Source organism: Phlebotomus papatasi, chromosome 3 (genome assembly GCF_024763615.1).
Source record: "Phlebotomus papatasi isolate M1 chromosome 3, Ppap_2.1, whole genome shotgun sequence".
NCBI classification, from domain to species: Eukaryota; Metazoa; Arthropoda; class Insecta; order Diptera; family Psychodidae; genus Phlebotomus; species Phlebotomus papatasi.
This window is the reverse complement of record NC_077224.1, coordinates 69,479,772-69,504,638: the sequence shown is the minus strand read 5'-3', so window position 1 is coordinate 69,504,638 and position 24,867 is coordinate 69,479,772. Positions and strand designations below refer to the sequence as shown.

The 24,867-nt window shown below is 33.1% G+C and overlaps 2 protein-coding genes across 2 annotated transcripts in view; both read right to left on the bottom strand.

The window, feature by feature from the left end:
* The window catches only part of LOC129808139 (uncharacterized), a 47,247-nt gene that overhangs the window by 9,067 nt on the left and 13,313 nt on the right, over positions 1–24,867 (bottom strand). The gene's annotated exons all lie outside the window — the stretch shown is intronic.
* LOC129808154 (uncharacterized) lies at positions 1,237–2,146 on the bottom strand. Its single transcript, XM_055857917.1, has 3 exons — positions 1,900–2,146; positions 1,701–1,838; positions 1,237–1,632 (listed from the first exon to the last, which is right to left on the bottom strand). The coding sequence occupies exons 1-3, from the start codon at positions 1,946–1,948 to the stop codon at positions 1,394–1,396; spliced, it is 426 nt and encodes a 141-aa protein (XP_055713892.1). The 5' UTR covers positions 1,949–2,146; the 3' UTR covers positions 1,237–1,393.

The following is a 24,867-nucleotide window of genomic DNA, read 5'->3' as shown; positions in this document are numbered from 1 at the left end:
GCTTAGAAGAGTCTTCGTAACACGGCTAGTGATGTGTAAGGTCCTAATCCATATCTGTTATTTATTTATTTTTATCAGATGATAGGAAATTTTTTTATTGATTGATGATTTTGTATTTTTGAATAAATAGATGAATGTATTTCGGATCTCCGAAAATTTGATTTTGGTGAAAATATGCCTCAAGGTCTAAGACCTTGGTAAGGGGGGTAGGTAAGGGGGCAAACAAAAAAAGAGAAGAGTCTTCATCAGGATGGGTTTTCTCCCTCCAACTCCTCTAGGCTCAAGAGTCCTACTACAATCTGTTGGAAATGTCTTGGAATCCCCAATAAAATCTGTACCAGTTCTAATAGGTTATCAATTGCTAACGAATCGGTTTTGAACGAAAAATATGTTTTCATGTGAAACTCGGACAATATTTGGCATCTCTAAAATTGATTTATAAATCTATTCCTTTTTTCCGGTTATCGGTAATAAAGCGGGGGGAGTTCGTGGCTGTGCCACTCAATGGCTCAAGTGGTTGATGCAAGTGTCTCGAGTACGAATTCCCACTTAAGTCACCAAAAATTTTTCTGACTATAAACCTTACGAAAAAACAAAAAAAGGGAATTGCGAAATACTTGAACTAGTGAGTATGATAGTTTTTTTATGACTCAGATTGATAAAGAACTTTATTTAATCTGCAGAACTACTTATGGGTTATTACTACCTTAGTCACGACTTCGAGCATTCCGCGTAGTTGGGGATTAGCTGCTACACCTTTTTATTTAGAAATAGTAACACTTAGGGTAAGTGTGTCAAATTTCGGCATAGTTGCATACAAGCGTCAAAGTCTCAAGTTTGAAATGTAATATTATAAATACAAAATGATTTTTTTATTCTTTCTTTTGTAAGAGTGTTGTTTGGGACCTTGTAAAGTGTTTACCGTCTTTATTTACTCTAAAATCATTCTTAATACATTTTAAAATGAATAAAAATATAGACATAGCTTTGGTGCCTTATTTCGGTCACCTTCATTCTCATAGTTCCTTGCCCTTCGGGAATTCTTCCAATATCTTTTTCACGTCATCTCATTTGTCGAACCTACATTTTTTGTTATTCTTTTGCATTGTATAATCTCTAGAGTACGTAAAATCTAAAAGTTCATGAAAATACGAGGGACAAAAAAGGTGGCCGAAATTGCAAGCTGGCCGGAATTTGGCACACTTACCCTAATTTAATATAATTTGTACAAAACTATTTTTGCGAGATGTTTATTAATTCACTCTGGTAGTTTAAAAAATTAACAAATTTAAAAATTGCCACATTTTTGCCTTAGTTATGGAAGAGAATAATCTAACGACATAGAAATGTAAAATTTAAAACTGCACTTTTTGTTATTTTTTAAAATTTGTGGTTATCCGCTAATGAAGATTTTTCTTGTTATCACAAGAAGGGGTAGTAATATAAGGAAAAAGCTTGTGGTAATTTTGGTTGACGAATTGTTCATCGTAAGAGCATCAACGAAATTGCATCTTGATGTAGTGCAGACGTAACAGCTCAAAGCCAAGCGCGTATCCCTTTCATGTATTAATTTTTCGCAGTAGTTATAGTTGAGAGCACATCCTCTTTCAGCAATTCCCGTGGTGTTTTTCCCTAAAATAATTATTGAGTAATTAAGAAGAATTCGTGATTATTGAGGGGTTCTTGAATATTGGATTTACCTGAGTTACGGATGAGGGTTATGTAGCAAGCATATTCGTGGGATTTGCACTGTGTCACTTTGAATTTGGTCACATTGGATTGAATGCAGGCATCGCCAATTTCACTGCTACTACACTGATAGCACTCTAGGGCAGTAGCTGTAATATTTCACACATAAATGTCGAAGAAAATGAATTTATGGTAATTTTTTGTACTCACCTGCACCAACTAGAAGTACTACAAAGAACAACTTGATCACTGACATCATTCAAGAGTAACTGGGGAACACAGTTGAAAGTCGAATGGGATTGCCTCAGAGATTTTGAACGAGGCACCTTGTATGGAATTCAATTCGCCTACACTTGAGATACGTTTGTTTACCTTGCACTTTGTTGAAAAACCAATTCAGAAAATTGATACAATATATGTGACTTCCATGGGCTGAATCACAAAAAAAACAAAAACGAAAAACGACGAAGAGGCAAGTTATTTTAGGCATCTGTCGACTTCCGAGGTAAAATTAAATCGCAAAAATACAGGGTATTCCGCACAGATCTTCTCTAGTCATCTTAATTGAAACAGAATGTTCTTGAGAGATTGAGCTTTATAAGAATTTTCCGTTATTCCAATTTCAAACTAACAAAGTGAATTTTCTCCATGAATTGCACAATACCCTTCTTCAATTTATGATGCATAGAAATGAAGAAAAAAGAACTACCATTGTTCTCAAATGAGGTGTCATTTGGGTTTCTGGGAGTCGCGCGTTTCGGGAAGTGGTCAATAAGAATTTCTCTCCACTTTTCCTTCCATATACCATTCTTCTTGGAGGTTGGTTCATTGTGTCAGGCGAGAAAAAGAAATGAGACACGTACAAGTACCTCTTTAGTTACTCTTGATTGATGGGTTTAAGAGTTAGAACCACCTGAAATTATGTCATGATTCTTGTGAATTGAATTATGTCTCTGATAGTGATCACTCAATTCTCAGCAATTATTCTTGTTCAATTTTAGAATGGGTCTCCTCAATTATAATTTACAGTTCTGCCTACACTTTGACGTGAGAATTGATGTGCGAGAATCTTCTTTTTTTTTTATTTCTCAAAACTTTTCGTATGAGAACATTTGCAAAATTTGGAATTCAAATCAAGCAAGAAGAATTCCTGGAGAGGAGATTCTGCTAAAGAGGAGGATGCTAACTTCTAGAATATTCATGATTCTTCTCTAGATCTATTCAATTAGTTAATCTTCTATTAACTTTATGGGAAAAGCATAGTAATTAGTGTCACTCATGTTAGCACAGATTTACGCCAATTTAACATTTATATCGAAGAAATCATTAACAGAAAACCTATCTCTTCCTTTCGTTTCAATTGTTCATCTAAATAATAAAACTATTTTATTATGATAAAGCATACCTGAAGATGCTGAAGAGGTTTCAGCTATAATGTAGCACTAGTTTAGAATAAGTGGTAAAGTTTATGAAATAAGTTGAGATTCTCAATAAATAAAGGGTCAAATTTCTCCTAATTGGTCATATCCCATTTTCTAGTCGTACTTTCACGGAATAAGATACAATGGGGTAATTTGGAATTGAATCTAAATTGGAATTTTGAGATGTGCTCATACGTTAAAATGGGCTAAATACAAATATTATGAAATAATGCTTCTGACTCTAGGGATTGTACAACACGTGGTCTTCATTTTCTCTTTGTCCATCTGAAAATAGTAACGATGAAACCTCAAAATTGTAATTTAGATCTGTTTCAAAATTGTTCCATTGGTATTAAGATCGCTTATTTTTCAAAAATTAGAAGAACTTAATTGAAATATAATATTAATACTACTTTTTGGAAAAATTATTTTTCATAAGAGAGAATATTTGAAATATTAAAAAATATATGTATTAATAGGCCATACAATTTTAATGTGTTAATTTTGCTTAAAATCTCTAAATTTTTGTGTCACCTAAAATTCTTCTAAAAATTACTAATGTAAATATTTTATTTTTTAGTTTTCATTTGTGCTTGAATTCAACCGACTAATTTAATAGTAACAAATTATTTTAAGCATTTATTTTTTTCTCGAGAAGTGCTGCTCACAGTTCACTAGAATGCCGTGTTTTATTGGTTTATCGCAAAAATCGTACAGAATTACAGTAGACTCTCTCTCAATCGGGAATATGGGGCGAAATGTCATCCGGTAGCGATAGAATTGAGCGTCAAAGCCTTTGTAAATTCCACAAAAAGCGCTCAATTATAAAGAATCTCGATAAAATAGGAATAACTACAGCGAATTTGAGCAAATTAGCTTCATAATTAAGCGTGAAAATTGTCAACAAAATTTGACGCCCGATTGATAAAGAGCCGATTGAGTGAGAGTCTACTGTACCGGTGTCGATCTGTCAAAATTTGGCTAAATCGTTCTGATTTGAATATCGTCGAAAATTGTGCTAATTTCTTAATCTCTACACAGATTGTACCGCCGATTATTTATCTGCCGGTCGTCTTGATATTTGCAAATATCGTGTTGATATGTAGTGACAGATCTGTCGATCTGTCAATATCTGCAAAGATCGTGATTATATTTATCAATTTTTGTAAGAAAGTGACAAGGTCAATCCACTGATATTTGCGATCTCTACGAAGTATGTGTAAATTTTCTGACCTCTGCAAAGATTGTGCCGATGGTGCAGATCTATTGAAAAGATCATAGTGATCTGTTGCAAAATCGTTCTGATCAACAGTTCGACAGATCGGAACGATTTTATAGAGATTATGTGAACAGATTAACACGATCTTTGCAATATATCGGCACAGTCTTTGTCAAGATCCGAAAATTTGCACATACATACTTCGTGGCCGTGTTGATGTCAAGTAATGTCCGGCCCCTTAAATAAAAACTTAAAGAGAAGAAAGAAGAAGCATATATTTCGTAAAGATTTCAGATATCAGTGGATCGACTTTTCTCATTATTTTTTACGAAAATCGATAAATCATCATGATCTTTGCAGAGATTGACGAGATTGACAGATCGACATAAGTGTCACTCCATATCAGCATGATACTTGCAAAATGACAATCGGCATAGGGGAAACTGGGGTACCACCAAACACGGGGTAGCACCAAACACTGCGATTTTTTAATCAGATATTCGACTTCTAAGGACAAGACCTATAGGAATTTATAGGCACTACAGGGATGCTTGTCTACTAAAGAAATGGTTGAGATAGTCCAAGTAGTTAAGAAATAAAAATTAGCGTTTGGTGCTACCCCGTGTTTGGTGGTACCCCAGTTTCCCCTATAGATAAAACGGCACGATCTTTGTAGAGATCGAGAGATTGGTACAATCTTTGACAATCTTGTGATCAGAATGATTTTGCGGCATCAACAGATCAACAGATCTGTCCATCTCTGCAAAAATCTTCTGATTTTTTGCATTGTTGATCTCTACTAAGATCGTGCTGATCTGTAGATCTTTAACACCAAATAAGTGCCGACTTATCAATATGCCGCTCATGGTTAGCTACGAGATGTAGAAAGAGATTTTCTGGCTTCGCACACACTATGGCTCCGAAAAATTCATATTTTTCCTATATTCATTTAATGAATCTGACTTTATTGTTTCAGGAAATGTGTGATTCAGGACTAGCTATTAAAATATATTATCATTTGATCCGATTTATTAAATGAATATGGGAAAAATATGAAGTGTTTGAAGTCAGAATATGTGCGAAGCTTGAAAGACTTTTCTACTGAGGTATTTTTACATTTTCTGGCCTTGACTTTTAATAATTTTAGCTTTAATTTAATGATATCTTCCACGAAAAGGTATTGTAAGACAAATTAGTCTTTTTACCAATAAACATTGAGAAGTAGATGTTTGAGAAACCTTTTGAGAAAAATTCTGAGAAATTTAAGAAACAGCAACTGTAGGGGAAAGCGCGCTACCTTCGGACGATTCATGCTTTGCACAAATCATTTTTTTCAATATGTTATAAATTAATTTGGCTCACAATAATATTATATTTAAATTGCTAGTTCAATGCCTCAAATTTTCAGAAAACAGCTATGGGTGAAACCCATAAGGAACATAGAGAAAAAATTGAATTGTCCGAAGCTTGAGTCGTCCGAAGGTAGCGCGCTTTCCCCTATTTTAATATTTTTTGCGTGATTTAAGTCATAGGGCCTTATCATACTTGCACATTAAAATTTTAATGTGATTCACATTAATTGTCGGTCGTGAGCGTTCAAATATGTTATTTGTGTCTTTGAGTCACTTAATATTTGGGGTTTTTCTATTTATTGATAAAGAAGTGGACTTGGCTTGCAAAAATAAGTTTAAATTTACCTAAAGCATAAATATTTTTCATATTAAAAAATTAAAGAGAAAATCGCATTAATTTTTCGCATTAATGCTATAAATCAATTTATATCAAATTTTGCGGGCCAAGTCTACCTTTTTATCAACAAATAGATCAAATTTTGAATTTAAAATTATTCAAGTACACAAATTACACATTTGGACTCTCACCAGCGACAATTAATGTGAATCATATTAAAATTTTAATGTGCAAGTGTGATAACACAGATAGAATAGTAAAAGTTCATTTCAATTTTGGTCTGTCAAATTGCCTAACAATTAAAAAATCTTTTTAAGTATATTCGCACTCATTTATTAATGTCAATTGTGAATTTCAGCACTAGAAGACTTTCTAAAGAATGGCCAGAAAGTGGTTACAAAGGTGGCCAAAAAGTGGGATCATTGTCAATAAAATGATTTTTTTTTAATATTTTGACAAGAATTTTACAGATTTATCGAACGAAATTTGTTTGATCCTGTGTATTAATAATTGTAAGAAAGAAAAACTAAAAATAGAATGGTTAAAATAATATACTTTACTCTTTTGGTGAAACGGTTATGAAAAACATTTAGTCTTACATCCTAAGGAGAAGGACGGTATCTTTGAATTCGGGTACCTTTGAAATTCAGCTTTTTTTTCTCCAATTTTTAAAAGGAATTGAGGCTTATCACAATTTGGTTTAGCTTCACAATTGGTTTGTCGAGCTAAATTATCATAGTAAAGTCTAGTTCCTTTTAAAAATAGAAGAAAAACGTCTGATATCAAAGGTATCCCACTTTTCCCTAATAATTTGTTTAAGAATTAAATTTTTATTTTAGTATTGCCGGTATTTTAGTTTTTAGTATGTCAATCTCAAAGTAAAATTTATACGATAAATATTACACATTCAAAGAAATTTAGAATTAATTCTACATTGAATTCTATGGTTGATTTTAGAATCTCTTGAACCTTAATAGATCTTGTAAAGCCACTTCTCGGTAATTGCATCTCTTGGAGGTAAAAAGGAGCAAAATATTGAGGTGAAATGAGCAAATGATCTTCACCTACAAACGCACAATTCGATGCAAAGAAGAAAGAAGAAATGACGATATGATAAAAAACAGTTAATGAATGTTTACGCGAATGGTTCTTTCACCCAGATTGAGCCCCGTGTTTCACTTTGTCCATCGCCAATTCAATGAATTAGTACTTGGCAGTACTTATGCTGTCAGTTTCTTGTGGAAAATGATAGAAAGTGAGAGTTCTGCTGGAGAGTCCTAACGTGAGAAATGATTTATTGCATGGAAAGAAGTTGACAAGATAATTGCTATGCTCTACCCCTTAATTTCTTTTCAATATCATCTCACGGACATCAGCCAGAACAGAATCATATTACGTAGAGTGGTTCAATTGATGAGCGGGATGTACTTATGAATAAACCATAGGTATTTAATGTTGGATATTCAATTGACCCATTTTAGTTGAATTCCAGAAGTTTATACTCAGCAATGAATTTAGCATCATTCTTTCTTCTTTCATCGTTGGCAATTTCGTCCAGCAACCTCTTGCCACTGGGGGACAAGTTAATTGAAATCCACCAATTCAATTACAACATGTCAAAGACGACACTCGTGATCGTTAACAGCTCAACGGAATCTGGGGAAATTGATAAATTCTTAACTAGCAATGTCCTTTTTGCTGTCACTATTGTTGATCGGAGGTATAAAGTGATGAAGAAATTAAAATCTTTGAGGTGGTTACCGGAGTGTTCAAGCGATGCCGTTGCTTTTTGTGATGATCTCTCGGAGTGTCTTACGTTCATTGAGAATCTCTTTCAAGAATTTACCATTCATCCTCGATCATTGTTTACAATTATTCTTGAGAATCGGTTTGTGGGGAGTCGCATTGAATTACTAAAATTTCTGAGAAATTTTTTTGAAGAATGTTGGACTTTAAATATGGTTCAAGTTGTTGTTGTTCTTGAGAATCCAGAACATACTGGAGAAACACTGGCTTATTCTTATCATCCTTACAAAGATGAATTCCTACAAGACCTAACTAATGAGTAAGAATAATTCTAAAAATTTATATCTTCTACGGGAGGGTGGGGTAGGTTTCAAGCAAGCATTACTTCCGAGAATTCACATATTGACGGCTCAGAATAAGATTCGAACAACTAGAATTTTTTAAAAATTCATTTTTTCGCTTTTTGGATACTACTAGACACCGTTTATCTTCTCTGTGGACATTATAGCTGAAAATTTGTAATTCTTAGAATTACAAACTTCTTAAGGGGAGACTGGGGCAAAAAGTAACAAAACGGATATTTTATTTTTTACAAGCTACCCTAGTTCCCCAGAAATTTCGAATTATAGTGCAGTTTTATAGGAAATTTATTGCTCTACAACTTTATGAAAGTCATTTTCCTCTATTTTGTAAGGAAATATATACATTTATCGAGCTGTTTTCTAAAAGGTAATTTTGTGATTATTCTCAAAACTGCTGGGGCAAATAGTACCAGGTATGGGATATTATCACATTTTGATTTGCTTTACTACGAGCTATCGTAAATTTAAATAAATAGCTAGGTGACATATTTTCATAGGAAATTTATTCCTCCACACCTTTTTAAAACACAGTTTTCTCTATCTGAACGAGAAAACCGCTTTTCAAGCTATTTTAGAAAAAAACACGCTCAAGAGACTGCTAATCGTTTGACCAATGAAAACAAAAAGCAGCAAGATGCGGAAATTATGTTTCTTCTCGCCGTGAGACGTCAGAAATTACTTTGGTCTTTGTTACTTTTTGCTCCATACCTTTTGTTACTTTTTACCCCAAGTGGTCATTTTTAATAAAAAGATTTGTGGAGAAAAGAATCTTTGTAAAATTCTAAAATAGATAGTGGTTTCGTATTCAAAGAATCCAAATCATTTAGGAAATACCAGTGCATCAATTTTGGAAAATAAATAGGTAAAAATTGATATCTGTTGCAAGGAAAATATTTCCAAAATAGGGCTAAAAATTTCAATATTTTTTATTTTCTGAATTATACTTTTTCGAATTTTAAGAAACTTACGACTTTGAAGAAGGTCTATGGAGGTCATCTATGGAAAAAATTTCAAGCCGTTATCTCTTTTATCTTGGAAGATATTGAATTTTCAAATTTTCAATTTGTGACTTTTTCCCCAGTCTCCCCTAATCTTAAAAACATTATTCTTAGCATGTGATTCTCCGAATTTGGTGCTGATCCCTGAGTATATCGATACCAATCTTCCTTTTTCGGGCTGATACCTGTGTCTATTTTGGGCTTTAGGGCCTCGACAGACCTGAGGATTAGCCGAGAGACGGCTTAGCGTACTTATATTCGAAATAATGTTTAACCCTTTAAGGACGAGAAGGTCAAAAATCGGGGGTCAGAAAAAATCACTTTCCCTGACTTTTTAGAGCAAAGCATATCTTTAGAAGATCGTAGGACAAAAATCATTTTTGGGTCACCGGTGACCCAATCGTCCTTAAAGGATTAAACTACATTTCCACAATTTTCCACTAAGTTGTCTCTCGGCTGAAGTCGTAAGTGTGTCTAGGGCATTAAATAAAAGTTCAGCTGCTTGAAACTCCCTCACCCTCTCCTATGTATTTTTTAAGTCCTTAAAATGTGTGATATATCTTCCCGATATTTCAGACATCCAAGTCACTTCTTTCCTAAGAACAAGATGAAAAACCTTTTTGGAAAACCTTTCAAAATGTCTCTGTTTAGTTTGGAGCCTAAAGCTATCAATGTTAGTCGATCGGATAAGATAAATGATCAAGAATGGAGAGGGATAGATGGGGCACTTCTTACAGAAATTCCCTATTACCTTAATGCATCGGTCACTCTCATAACACCAAAGGGTAATGAAAAGTTTGGGTAAGTTACATTAATAATTATTTGATTCTTAAAATAACCCTGAATTCAATTCCACTTTAATCCTTTAATGATGTGCGAAAAATTTCCCGATAGAAATATATTTTGTTGATGTCCATTTCTTACTTAACAGAAAGTTATGTAAAGTTTCAGCCCAAAGTTATGCATGGAAAGTTTGACATTGCGTCGATTTTGATAATATTTTCCTTCATTTTCTTTTATGATTTGATTTTTTGGTGATAAATTCTCTTCTTAAATGCCTACAGTATAGGGGAAACTGGAGCAGTAGTAAAAGCGGGGTAGTTGTAAACGCTGATATTTATGGCTACACTTACTTGGACTTATCTTGTTCAGGGAAAAAGGATCCCTACACTAACTATGTAAACTCGTGTAGTCCTTGTCTTCTGAAATTCAATATTTAATTACAAACATCGCAGTGATTACAACTACCATGTGTTTACTATTGCCCCAATTTTCCCTATGATACATGAATTATATTTGTTTAATCTTCAATGTGAATAATTTAAATTCAGTGTCTGTTAAGATATATGTTTGATAGCGGTTTAGATTAAAAAAAATATGAACATTCGAAAGATAAAATTCTCCAGCATATATTTTTAGTAAAGTGTTCTAAGCGGTTAACACTACTACCACATTGTTCATTAAAATTTTATATGTAATCCTAATCACATTAATTGTCGCTAGTGCATTCAGATATATTATTTTATGTTTTCAATTATGTGAATTCTTACGAGTTTTAATAAGTTTTAATGCACTTAAATAACATAAATATAATTTCTCATTAATTTATATCTAATTACTGACAACGAACTAATGAGAAACGATATCTATGTTGGGGAAGTGTATGTAAACTAATTTTTGTGAGCCATCAAACATAAATGAAGCTAAAGTAACATATTTTAACGCATATTAGCAACTGTGAATTGTCATAAAATTTTATGGTACAATGCGGTAGCAGGGTAATTTTTAAAATTTTCTTAATGTTAGCTTCAACAGCTTCATATTCACTAGCAATATACTGAGATAATAGTGAGTGTCATCTGCAACACTAAATAAGTGTTGTGTGTTTTTTGTCACAACAAATGAATCCTCTATACCGGAATCGTTGGCACATAAATAATAACTTCTTGATGCAGGAATCATTGGTTGGTGGTACTATAGAGGTTTATGCCCTCATTGAGAGAAATCCGAAAAAGTTAAAATAACATTCCGGAAATGTTAATTTTATCCTGCAGTATTGATCCGAAATCGGTATAAATATTATACTTTTTTGGTGTATTAGAGGTTAAAGTTATCCTTTTTCATGTTAATTTTACCTTTAGAAAGCTGTAAAATTAACATAAAAAAATGTTGATATATTTTTACACCTAAAAGATGTTAAAGTTATGAGGAGAAAAAGTTAATCGCACCCCCTTTTTTTCTCAGTGAGAAACACTTACGACTTAAGTCGAGAGAAAGTTTAACGTAATTTTAATAAAAATAATGATCACATTACATTTCCATCAGTTTCTGTCTAATTCGTCTTTCGGCTTAAGCTAAGAAACAGCTTAGTTGGTGGGAAACTGATGGGTATCTAGTCAAATAAATATTTTGATTATAATAATTTACGTCAAGGCGTCTCTCGGATTAAGTCGTAAATGTGTCTAGGGCATAATTTTTACATTTACTACCACTTTTAGTTGGAAAGCTTTAAGTTTTTATTATAGGGGGAAGTGGGGCACTTATGAATTGGAGCAGCTTTGAAATTGGGCTTTTTGTCCTACTTTTTAATTGAATAGTTCATTCCTTCGAATAATGTGAATTTGCTATTTTTTGAAGAGACTTATACATAATTATCACGTTATTATCAATATAGGGGAGACCGGGGAGGTTTAGCACACTTTTTCATGTTTTGATTTTGAGGCAGTATTCCAAAAAATCACCATAATGTTATAATTTCATGTGGCCTATAGGATACTTACGGGTATTGACTATATAAAAAGTATGCGATAGAACTTGGAAAACAACTGAATTTTCTTGGAGAAGATAAAACATTTAACTTGACACTTTGTCCCAAACCTCCTCGATTTGGGGCAGTGTGGGACAGATAAGGAGATGTTTGGGACGCATTTTTCTCGCATAATTTGCATTACTGGAGCATATTAATTAATTTTAAATGCTATATTAAAAATATTTCTACCAGTAATAGATTTATTTAATCTTTTATTTCATACTTGGAAATCCATATCAATCTTATTTGTGCAGTAGAGTCATTTTTTGTCAATCAGTTATTTAATGTATTTTCTTCTTATTTACTATCCTAGCTTTCTTTGCTTTTTTTGAACTCATCGGCAGATTCCTGTTTGATTTTACGACAACAGCGTGGTAGTTGTTTTTACTTATTTCTCTGAATAAGCTCTCACCTTGCCTTTTTTTGGAGAACTTGTGAGAATTGTAGAGGATATTGCTCGAGAAAGTTTCCAGAAAATAATTTTTACGGGATTGGGCAGAGGCGAATATCCTCAGGAGAAGAAATTATTAGACATTGATGGTTTAATTGTCTCTGTAGTTGGAGACAACTGCTCAACTGGTAAAGTTTGCACAAGAGGGAGATTTCCAGCAGAAATTGGCATTTTGACAGTAATAATTTGCGCGCCACTTACAATCTTGTCAAAAATCAACGTCCCATTCATCCTCATTCAGGTGTCCCAAACATCCCCGCGTGTAGTTTTGGTAGTTAAAAACTTTAATTAAAAAAACAAGAGTGTATGATCACGGAAACTTTTACAAAAATATGTTCCCAGATTTCACTGCTAGCTAGTGAGATAAAAAAGTTTTGATTATACAGTGCCCGCTCTCTAATCCGGATCGCCGTAATTCGGACGAGTTATTGGCGGTTACATTTAAAATAATTTTGAGATCATGTATGCATGTGTGTTCAGCAATGAAAATGAATTATCCTGTGATGTTTTTGTTTAATAAATAAAGTATAATAGCATAGAATTCTCTAATTATGTCTTTTTAATCTTTTTTTTAAAACTCTTATTCTATTCTACAAAAAAAAACTTATATTATTTTTGCGAGACGTTGAACAAATTCAAAAAATCCATCCGGATTACGAAGCGGACATCTGTCATATTGTCTCCCAATCATCCGGATTACAAAGCGGGAACTATAGCTATATACAAAGAAGAAAACTGAGACGTCAAAATATACAATTTTTATCAATTTTTAAAAAAAATGTTCATAGAATTGAGGCAATAGAACTGAGGATATCCATTGTTTTTGTCAAGATACATCTTATTGTTGCCTACGATTGTGTAGTGGTTAAATCCCATTTATTTTAAAAATAAATGAAAAAATTGTTTTGTCCCACACTACCCCTGTCCCAACCACCCCGGTCTCCCCTAATTGAAAATAAGCTAACTAATATTTAGTAGAAATCTGTAAGTCTCTTATGAAAAATAAAAGAAAATTCACATTATTCGAAGGCACACTGAGAAAAAAAGGGGGTGCGATTAACTTTTTTTCCTCGTAACTTTAACACTTTTTAGGTGTAAAAATATATCAACATTTTTTAATGTTAATTTTACACCTTTTTAAGAGTATAATTAACATGAAAAAGGGTAACTTTAACCCCTAATACATCTAAAAAGCATAATATTTACACCGATTTCGGATCAATAATGCAGGATGAAATTAACATTTCCGGAATGTTATTTTAACTTTTTCGGATTTCTCTCAGTGCATGAACGTTCGAAGGGAGAGCACTTCCCCTATATGGGGTATGTGTCTCGGACTAGAGAAATTTGATGTTTTGTACGAGATAATCGGTATTTTCGGGTCCCGGTCAAAATCCCGAAAGCCAAAATCCCGAATTCTTAAAAGTGTCAAAGCTACTCCCACGGTTGCACCCTCGCTTGCTGGAGACAAAGGAAAATCTTCAGTGTCTTGAGAAATTATTCAAAACATTTTCCTTTTCAATTTCATCCCTTTCAGGATTTTGAACATTCGGGATTTTGGCTTTCGAGATTTTGGCTACCACCGGTATTTTCATGGTTAAGTTTCTTTTTAATACCAGTCAATCGACGCAAAGAATAAACATATTACCAGTTTTATCTATTAGTTCAGTTTTTTGAGCTCTGATTTGGCTGGTGTTAAGAATATCTTCTACCATGAGTAAATTGGTGTTAAACTTATTAGTTTAAAGTGCTTAACACATAATCATATGTTTGATGCCTTTTTAATAGTTTCCTTTATAATTCGAACAATAAACATAACAAGCAGAAAACTGCTAATTAGGTCACACTTTAGTTTCAAATTAAAGAAGAGGACTGCTCTATTACCAGTTTGAAACAGTATAAGAAATAAAGCAGGTGACTTGAAGCCATTTTCTGGGATTTTAGTACACCTCAATGATCCATATTAAAAGTCTTTTTAATGTCTCTATGTTTATCTTAATTGCTGATTGAATGTATGTCTTCTTTCAGTTTTGAGGAATTTTTCAATCAGACTTGTGGTATAATTAGAGGAGGTGCAGCTGCTGATGTTGCCTCCCGGAGGGTTGATATCGCCCTCAACACCCGAAGTCTCACTCTGTCTTTCTATGTGGAGAGTCTCTATCCATTCCTGCAAGATTCCGTGGTAGTGATTGTACCTAAAGCCCAAACGATTCCCATGTCTCTAAACTTTTTGCGCACCTTTGACCATTACTCGAAGATCCTCATCTTCATCTCGTACTGCCTCAGTCTTAGCACTAATGCTGTACTTCGAATGATGTGGAAGAGGGACAGAAAGGGGGGATTCCATGCATTTAGCTCGTCATTTGTAGAGACTACATCGGTCTTCTTCTGGACATCGACACGTTCTCAGGTTAATCGCCAAGCACATCGTATATCTTTTATCGCATGGTCAATTTTTAGCTTCCTGATATTAAATGCCTTCGCAAGTCGCCTTACAAGCGTCTTTATTGCACCTTTTTACGAGGAGGACATTAACACTGTACACCAGCTCACGGCCAGTAAGTTCCGCGTTGGAATATTGGCAAATCGTGTGAGTTTGATGGAATTGCTTACAAATCAATCAATTCTGGGAGAGGAATATGTAAAAATGGCCAAGAAATACTTTAAAATTAAATCCCAGAATGACATGATCCAGATGATCAATGCCAATATTCCACAAGCTTTCATCACGATGGATTCTCGTGCTCAGCACTATGTGGAATACAAGAGATTCGCTCGAAATGGAGAGCCTATGTATCACGTCATGAAATCTCCACTAAGTACGTTCTATTTTCCAAAAAAAAAGTCATGCATTTTATCTATAAATGGAATTTTGTGATCTTCCCATAGTTCCCGATTATGGAGTTCACATCGTGAGCAGAGGATCACCCTTTTGGTCCATTCTCAACTACTATTTCAGACTAGTCAATGAGGCTGGTATCAATCAAATGTGGCATAAAGGACACTACATTGTCCCCGAAATGCCTGAGCATCATGATGATCACAGAAGATTCACCATGGATAACGTTCAGGCGATTTTTCTGTTTTGGGGCTTTGGACTTTCTTTTGCCACGCTAATATTTTTCACAGAACTCCTCTGCTCTTGCATCAAAAAATGCTAAAGCACTGAATTCTCCCATATCTCGACTATTTGAATTAAACTCAAGTCACGAAGAATTACTCTGAAGAGAATTCAACAAAAAAAAATGTTCGTGTACTAATTTGAGAAGATTACGAAAGATGATCGAGAAGATTACCATTCATTTTCAATCTAGAAATACTTTCATAAATGCTACAATTCCAAGAGATGCGATCTTGGGCAGAAATTTCTTGCGTGCATTGAAACAGAGATAATTTAATTATTAAGCTAAAGAAATTAGATTGCATTTCCAACTGATTTTTATAGATAATTTATGGTATTATGGATGAGGATTGCACAGAAGAAATGAGTCGGATTATTGAGAAAGTTCTACAATTGTCTCTGCAGATTATGATGTATACTTATTGTTGTGGGAATTTTTGTGAAATAATGGAAAGTTTCTCATGTTTAAATGTTTTTATGTCTATCAAAATCTGTATTGTCAGCAAATAAGCTATATCTTGTAAAATTATTGAGGAAATACACAGATTTCTTTCATTTTGGGATATATTTAATTTGGCGGTTATACACATAGGTTTATCCGGTTTATCATGAATATACACAAATGCCCTTGAATAATTTATTCTACCGGATTTTCAAGGTCAAATATAAAAACAGAAAGAGAAAGATTATTCTTTTATCAGTTGATTTTTTTAATTGTTAGAAATATTTTGTTGCTTTTGTCATTTGGTATTCGCTGATAACAATATAGGGAAACAAGGGAAATTGTTTATAATTTGGGACAGCTTGTAATTTTGAACATTTTCTAAACACGAAAAGAAAAGTCAAATAATGTTATAAATTGTGAAGGTTTTCTCTATTTGAGAGAGTGCTCAGTTTTCGTTTGATAAATATCGAAGTTTAGAAATGAAAAAAAGTTGTATATTAACAAATGAGCTTGGGTAAGTGTGCCAAATTTCGGCATAGTTGCATGCAAGCACCAAAGTCTCAAATTTGAAATGTAATATTTTTAATACAAATTGATTTTTATATACCGTTTTCTTAAGGAGTGTTGCTTGGTAACTTGTTAACAATTTAACGTCTTTATTTTCTCTAAAATCATTCTTAGTAGATTTTAAAATGAATAAAAAAATAAACATGGCTTTGGTCCCCTATTTCGGCCACCTTTTTTCTCATAGTTCCTTGCTCTTCAGAATTTCTTCCTATGTCTGTTTCACGTCATCTCGTTTGTCGAAATTAGATTTTCAGTTTTTCTTTTGCATTGCATAATATCTAGAGTATATAAAAACTAAAACTTCATGGAAATTCGAGGAATAACAAAAGTGGCAGGAATTGCAAGCTGGCCGGAATTTGGCACACTTACCCTATTACTGTTCTCTATGATATCCACAAAATGGATTCATACGGAAGTTATAATTTTTTAGATATCTTTGAATAAACTTATTAAAATTTGCAAAATGTTTATGTATTTTAACGTTTTAGTTCTACAGAATTGTTAGCTATTTGTACGTCTTCAACTTCCCCTCTGTATCGAAATTAATAGGTTCAATATGTATAAATCAATCTCATAAGTATCAATTACAGCAAAAATGTTTTTGCCTAGTATAAGTCTTGTAAAAACATTGTGAATTAACCACTTCTCAAAGGGATGGATTTTTTTCCTGGAACGCTTATGCATTTTACCATTAATTTTTATCTTTGCGTATAGAATAAGGGCCTTGACGTAATTATATTAGAAATAATGGTTAAAGTGCATTTCCATAATTTTCCACTGTCTCTCGGCTTAAGTCGTAAGTGTGTCTAGGGCATAAATGTTTACGTTTAATGCGAAGTTTATGCGCGACACTGACCCAATCTTTTCTTTTTCAAAATTAAAAAATTTATTACTTTAAAATTTATGCACAAAATTTGTGGACCGAATTTAATAGCTTTTAGTTCTGTTTGCTGTATTTTAATAATCGTAAATTCAAGATCAAAATCGCTATAAAACTGCCCTGAGATAGCCTATTCGTTTACAATCTTTCACAAAGAATTTTTATAATTTTATACGATTTAGAGATTAAACGAGGGGAAATTTATTGCTTTATCTAATTCACAAATTATATCTTAAAAGTCTTTGACCATAATACCTTATTGGAAAATTAAAGTTAAGAATGCAATAAAAAAGAGGCACACTCCATAGGACAGCGAATGTATCTTAATTTAATTTACGCAATATTAAACTCAATTCTATCACTCCAGGGTGCTCAAAGAACACGATTAAAGGAGTGATTGACGATTCTCTGTGCACTTGTAGAGCTCTACCAATTCCATTAAGATATTCTAATGCCGGAATTGATGGCTAATTGAATGTATCTTATTCTCAATTTCTATTTGAAGCTCATTACAGGCAAAGAAATAGCTTACCATATAGCTATTAAGGTTGAATAGAAGACACTTATAGATTCGTTCCAGTTACTCAATTAAGTGTATTTTGAGCGATAATTGCAAAAAGAAATGAGTAAAGGTGATTTTTACTTCAGCGTGCAAAACTTAGCTCTCTACAGTTAGATTGGATAGAAGAAAAATCAATTGCTTCATAAGACTTGGAGAATTTTTCAGTAAATAATTTTTCACTTTATATATTGTTGTTTTTTTATCATTAGTCCGTGCCTCATTTGGGTGATGGGTGCTTTGCCTTAAGACCCATAGCTGCTGGTGTTTTCTGTTAGGTCTGGGTGATTAACCCATTTTCCCAATCTACCATCGGAAACCCCATGCGTTCCCATTTCCAAGCTATAGGCCCCTGAAGGTAAGACAGAGATGCCCTCGAAGCAACCAAGAGAGAAAAGGCATATTTTTGATGCAATTTCTTCTTGTGTGCAGAAAAGCCATAGACGAGAAATTAATGTGTAAAGTTCTAAAAAGCAGAGGTCATGTGCTCTCCAGGAAAGAAATGGGAAGTGCACAATAAATTTTTGTTTGAAGTGAAAAGCGTGCAGGTATTGTGAAAAACCCATCAATCAATCAAGCTGCATAAGACACGACACAGAGTCATCTAGCAATTTATCACACACAAGATTCTGCGGAGGGTTCTCCATTACTCATTACGCTGCATGAGATTGCAGAAAAAAGATTTCAATCTTCCGGTAAATTCCCAATGTCCACTTTGGATAGGAAGCACCATAAATTCACCGTGACTTGGTGCACAGACTCCAGCGCCTGCCAGAGGTAAGATGATAAGATTGGAGACAAAAGGCGCCCATAGACTCTTATGATTTGTCTCAATGGACAGGTCATGATTGAGACACCCACCGCGGGATGCAATCTTTCAGCATTCATCTCATTCTTTTCATCGTGGAGTGAGGAAAAAAATTTACAGTGTGAGATGGAAACTCTTGAATATTTGACCGACTAACTGTGCATTTCCTTACAACAAACCAAAAGGGGTATGTCGATTAGGAAAAGGACTGTCTGCGAACTATATCGACCTCTCACAGAATATAAGTCTAATAAATCGATTTTTTACAAAAATCGTTTTATTCGCTTTTTGGATACTTCTCTATACCCTCTACCTTCCCTCACTGAGAAAAAAAAGAGGGTGCGATTAATATTTTTTCCTCATAACTTTAACACTTTTTAGGTGTAAAAATATATCAACATTTTTTTATGTTAATTTTACACATTTTTAAGAGTAAAATTAACATGATAAAGGCTAACTTTAACCCCTAATACACCTAAAAAGGGTAATATTTACACCGATTTTGGATCAATAATGCAAGGTAAAATTAACATTCAAGGAATGTTATTTTAACTTTTTCGGATTTTTCTCAGTGCTGTGAATACTGTACTTGAAAGATAATTACAGTGGGGCCTCGATAGAATCAACTAATTATTTCCAGGCCTGTTGACTCCATTGGATTCGATGACTCTATCGGAGTCCGAAAAAAATCCATTAAAATGTGAAATTTGATAATTGATAAATTTAACACGATAGTAGAATATTTTATTTAATTAACCCATAAGTTCTGCACCATCTGGTCCAAAAAAGTCGTATGCTTGGGCAAAAGTTGGAGATTAAGAAATGATTTTACAAAATGTTTTTATTATTAGTAAATATCTTAAGTGAAAATTACTATCCATGTGATAATATTGAGGTCCATCCACGATGTAAAGATAAGGAAATGGTGTCTTAAACACCTCTTTTTTCACTTTTTGAGAAGAGCTCCGGTAGATATTTAATTATTGAAAATTCTGATGCAATAAACATTATTAATTAGAATTTATTTTAAACTTTTATTCTATAAAAGAAGAGATTGATTGTTGTTCTTTTCGTTATGACATAACTATGGTTCTGAACTTCACAAAAAGATCAATAAAACCAATTTTTCTCATTTTCTTCTTGTTCTGAAAATTGGGCGCTAAATAGTTAAAGATATATACTTGGAGTCTTTAGATAAGCTCCTTATAAGTCAACCTTGGGATTATTATTATGACCCTCATTTCCTCCCTACCCCTTCTTTTCACCGCCAAAATCGTTCTTTTTTTTTGTGATTACAAGAAAACACGTCATACGGGATCATAGGGCTTAATCAAAAAATCTTAAGGCAAGAGAACTTTCATTCGTTCAAAACAAATGTGTGTTTTCATGTGTTAAAAACGTTACATTGATACACCAAAACACTGATTTTAATTTCGAAAAAGTCATACAATATTATCAGTTTAATAATAATGGAGAAGTTGACTCTATTGGAATCAATTTGGGTGCAAATTGACTCTATCGGAGTCCGTAGAGTAAAAAAATAGCTGTTGACTCTATTGGAGATTGCTTCTATCGGGGGTTGACTTTATCGAGGTCCCACTGTATTTTCAAAGTTATAGAGATTATAAATCTCAAAAATCCTTTACTCTGCATGTAACATCTCACTTTCAAATCGCTCTCCTATAAAATTTGCCTACTGCTAGTTATTCGTTTCTTATTCTGAGTGGTCGATGTGTATTGACAATTAACTATAGCTAAAACATTTTTGGTACGTATTTTGGTAAAAACGGTAAGTAAAAAATGTACTTTGTAAGTAAAAAGTCAAAAATCCATGGGGTACAATAGGATAATAAGTTGTGAACGGAATCTAATCTTGAACTTTGAGATTTTGTCACTTTATCAGATAGACAAAGAGAAAAAGATGACTACGAACTAGTAAAAGACTTACGTTAGGGGAAAATGGATCACGTTTGAATTGGGGCACCTTTGAAATTGGGCTTTTTAAAGAAATTGAGTTTTATCATATTGTAATTTATCATCGCAATTGATTAGTCGATTTAAATTATATCGTACTAAATTCCAATTTTATTTAAAAATGGGGCAAAAGAGCCCAAAAAGGTGCCCCAATTCAAAACTGCGCCACTTTCCACTATAGACTACTTTTTCGTTGTCTTTTTGTTTTGCCCATCTGAAATGAAAAATAAATACAATACAAATAGTGAGGAATTCTCAAAGTTCATAAAATATAACAGATACTGATTTATCGATACTATTGATTCGATAGTATCGAAAACTTATCAGGCTGTGTGGATGTTGACAGAACGTCCGGCCTAAAAAATTAAAAAGAAGAAGAAGAAGAAGAAGAAGAAGAAAACTTATCATTTCATCCCAGTTTTTCCAGAAGAGTGAAATGAGGCACCTGTGAATTGGGGTGAAATAGAGCTGTTTTCTTCTATTTTTAAATAAAACTGGACCTTACCATTATAAAATTTAGCTCCACGCACCAGTTGTGAACTTAAATTTTTTTGCAATAACGCTCATTTCCATTACAATATCAAGTTTTTCCATAGTTTTATCCAGGGGCATGGCGTTTCCTATGTTTCCCATATGTTTCTAGCGTGCCGAAAAAACTTTTGAATTTATTAGCTGTTTTCTGTCATTGCAGAATGAATTATCAAATAATAATAATACAAAATAAAAGCAAATTTAATATAGAATAGGCAAGCAGAAACCCCAAATTTGGCAACCTACGTAGTTTTGGAGATATCTCGTGAAATGTGTACGAAAACAGGAAAATTTACACTAAAACTGGTCTCATTTTTCAGAGCTAATGTCACTCCCCCTGGTTTTATTCGTTATATCGGTCATTAGATACATATCAAAACAGAGACACTTTAGCCACAAGCTTATACTTTAAGTAAAAGAGATCTAAAATTTATCGTGTTCGTTCTACATTTTCTTTTATTAAGTCAAAAGAGCCAAAAAAATATCCAAAAAACATAAATTGATCAAAAAGAGAATAATCTTGATATTTAGCAAAAAAATCTAATACTGGACTTCATTATTACTGTTTCCTTTAGTTTAATATGACATGTCATTTGAAAATGGTGAATAAGGTTTAGTCAATAACGAATAACTTTTATTTAATTATTATTATTGCCTCTCATGGTTTTCTTTTTTTTTAGAATATATTCCTAAGTGATTTTTTTTCATTTTATCACAGATACGAACTTTTTAACTAACTTATTATGAATCCATAATGCGTAATTAGACGTTAGAATTAGTTGTTACTCAAAATAATACTGCTTTAGTAATTTTACTCACTCAGAATTGTTTAAAACATACGGTTTTATTCCAATTGACAAAGAAAAGAATTGTGCATGATCTGATAAATATATTTAGAATTAGTTACAAAAAGTCGTACGTTTGGGAAATAATTTTCTGAATAAGAGATTATTTCTAGGAATTCTTTTAATCAGCAAAAATCTTAAATTTCTATCTTTAGCATAAAATCTTTCATATTTAATTATTTTATAAAAAAAATAACTTTTCTCGAAAAAAAAATTTATTTTCCAAAAGTAGGGGAAAGTGCTCTCCCTTCGAACGTTCATGCCTTCGAGTAATGTGAATTTTCTTTTAGTTTTCCCAAGAGACTTACACATTTCTATTAAATATTTGTTGGCTTATCATCAATTGTTGATAATTCCGTGATAATTTAGTGTAAATCTCTTACGAAAAACAAAAGAAATTCACATTATTCGAAGGCATGAACGTTCGAAGGGAGAGCACTTTCCCCTACGACATTTTTTAGGACAGAAGGAGTATAATATTATCATTTGAAAATATTTCACAGGAAAGTTCGGAACATGTAGATCATTCTTTTACTCTGATGACTAGCCCCTTTCACTATTTGCTGAACACGCTCAACAGCTGGACAGTGTCGGAGGAAATTATGGCATTGTGTTCATCCGTGGTCATATTTCGTCATCAAATCATCGTGTTCTACAGAGTCATCTCTGGCGAACCCATTGAGGTGAACCGGCCGTTATGATACTCCAAGAATTCTTTTTCGCCATGGACCTTGCTATTTCACACAGAGATACACAATATGATTCCTGCGGGAAGAATTTCGAATGAAGCGCGATTCTTTTCTTACATCATCCGCCTATATTCCCGGAGTTCTCTTGTTCTACATGCTCATCTCTTTCTCTTCAGATAATCACACACCAACCGTTTAGTACGGAGTCCCGCTGTGAGACAAAATGCTATGATTTTGCCCTCTGTGTCAGGTGATGTTTCAATTTATCGTTAGGCAAATTGGATGCAAATGTCTTTGGCGGATATGATTGAGGATGATTTGATTATTCTTTTTTCGTGAATTTACCACAATGTTGAACATGTAAAAATGTACCTATCAGCTGTTTACAGCTTAATAATGGTACGTTTCAGTGTAGAAATTCTCGAATCATGCTTAAAGGTGTCTACACATTATAAGAAATTTCTATCAAAAATGAGCTTCAAGAAGTGTTCTTCAAGAAAATTGCCTACACATTGGTGAGAATTTTTGACAAAAAGATGGATTCTTGAAGAAAATTTGTCTAATGTGTAGACAAATTTCTTCAAAAATCATATCCAATTGAAGGAAATTTCCATCAAGAATTTTTGAAAGAAATTATCGGCTACACATTGGAATAAAATTCATCAAAGTCATTCTTGACAGAATTCTTGAAGGAAACCATCACGATTCAAGATTGTTTTTCACGAAAATTTGTTATTTTCTGCTGGAAAAAGTGAGAAAAGCGTTTGGTGAAGTTCCTTGGGATAGTATTTAGTGAATTTGTGAAGAAAATCTTCTAAATATGCAAGGGAATAGTGTTTTTCTGGAGATGTCGTTCCTGGTGGAATCCAACCCAGCCTTTGAAGGAACATTTCCTGTAATTTTCCTCCAGAAATTGCCGGAAGTTAATCCATCTGTGTATTCTTGAGGTGTTCCACAGTACAGTGGCCTCGTACTCCATGGATTGCAAGATGGATGGAAAGGAGAAAATTTACGGGCACTTTGGAATCTCTGCCTTGGTTACCAATCAAAACAAGAGCTAACCAGAGCCACCGAGGAGATCTCAATGCAAACGAGAGCTGTCCGGAGCTACCAGAAGCCATCACTTGAACCCCCAGAAGAACATCAGAATGATCTTTTATATCATTCACTTTCTCAACCACTAGGAACTCTGTGGGATTGCTTCCTTTCGAGAACATCAGAACTGGATAGCCAATTCCTCATGTCAATGGAACATGGAACCCAGTAAATAAATCAGTAGTGGAATTATTTTGGAACATCCATGGAATTTTCACAGGAATATTCTTCTATTATATTAATTTAAAAAAAACTACATTTTTTACATAATAGAGATCCTTTATGTATTTTTTTTTATTTATTAAGGGGTCCATCTGGAAGATGTTTGCCCCGCCTTTATGTAATTTCTAATGATTATTTATTAAAAATTCCTACTTTTAATAACATAATGAAATGTAAAGGACTAGATTCAAAACTAGATTTTTTGGGAGTCTTAAAGTGTAATTTTTGGAAAATACTCTTAAGATCTCATAAAAAAATCCTCCTGATATTGATAAAATCCTTTCCACAAGCGTTAAAAACTTGAATGAAACTTTTTACTGATCAAAAAAGACAATAAATTTCAAAGGCTGTCTCATATTTGAATTTTAATGCGAAATTAAAATTGAAATAAATTTTATTTAATTTTTGGGAAACTGCTCTTAACATTATTATACTAGATTTTTTTAGTTCATTTATTTTAAACCGCTTGTATTATATTATAACATCCCCACATCAGATATATTTTCTACTACTAAAAATAAGCAAACCTAAATATTTAAAAATCCACGTAATCTTCTAAATTAAAAGTCCTTTACATTGCATTATGTTATTAAAAGTAGGAATTTTTAATAAATAATCATTAGAAATTACATAAAGGCGAGGCAATCATCTTCCAGATGGACCCCTTAATAAATAAAAAAAAATACATAAAGGATCTCTCTTATGTAAAAAATGTAGTTTTTTTTAAATTAATATAATAGAAGAATA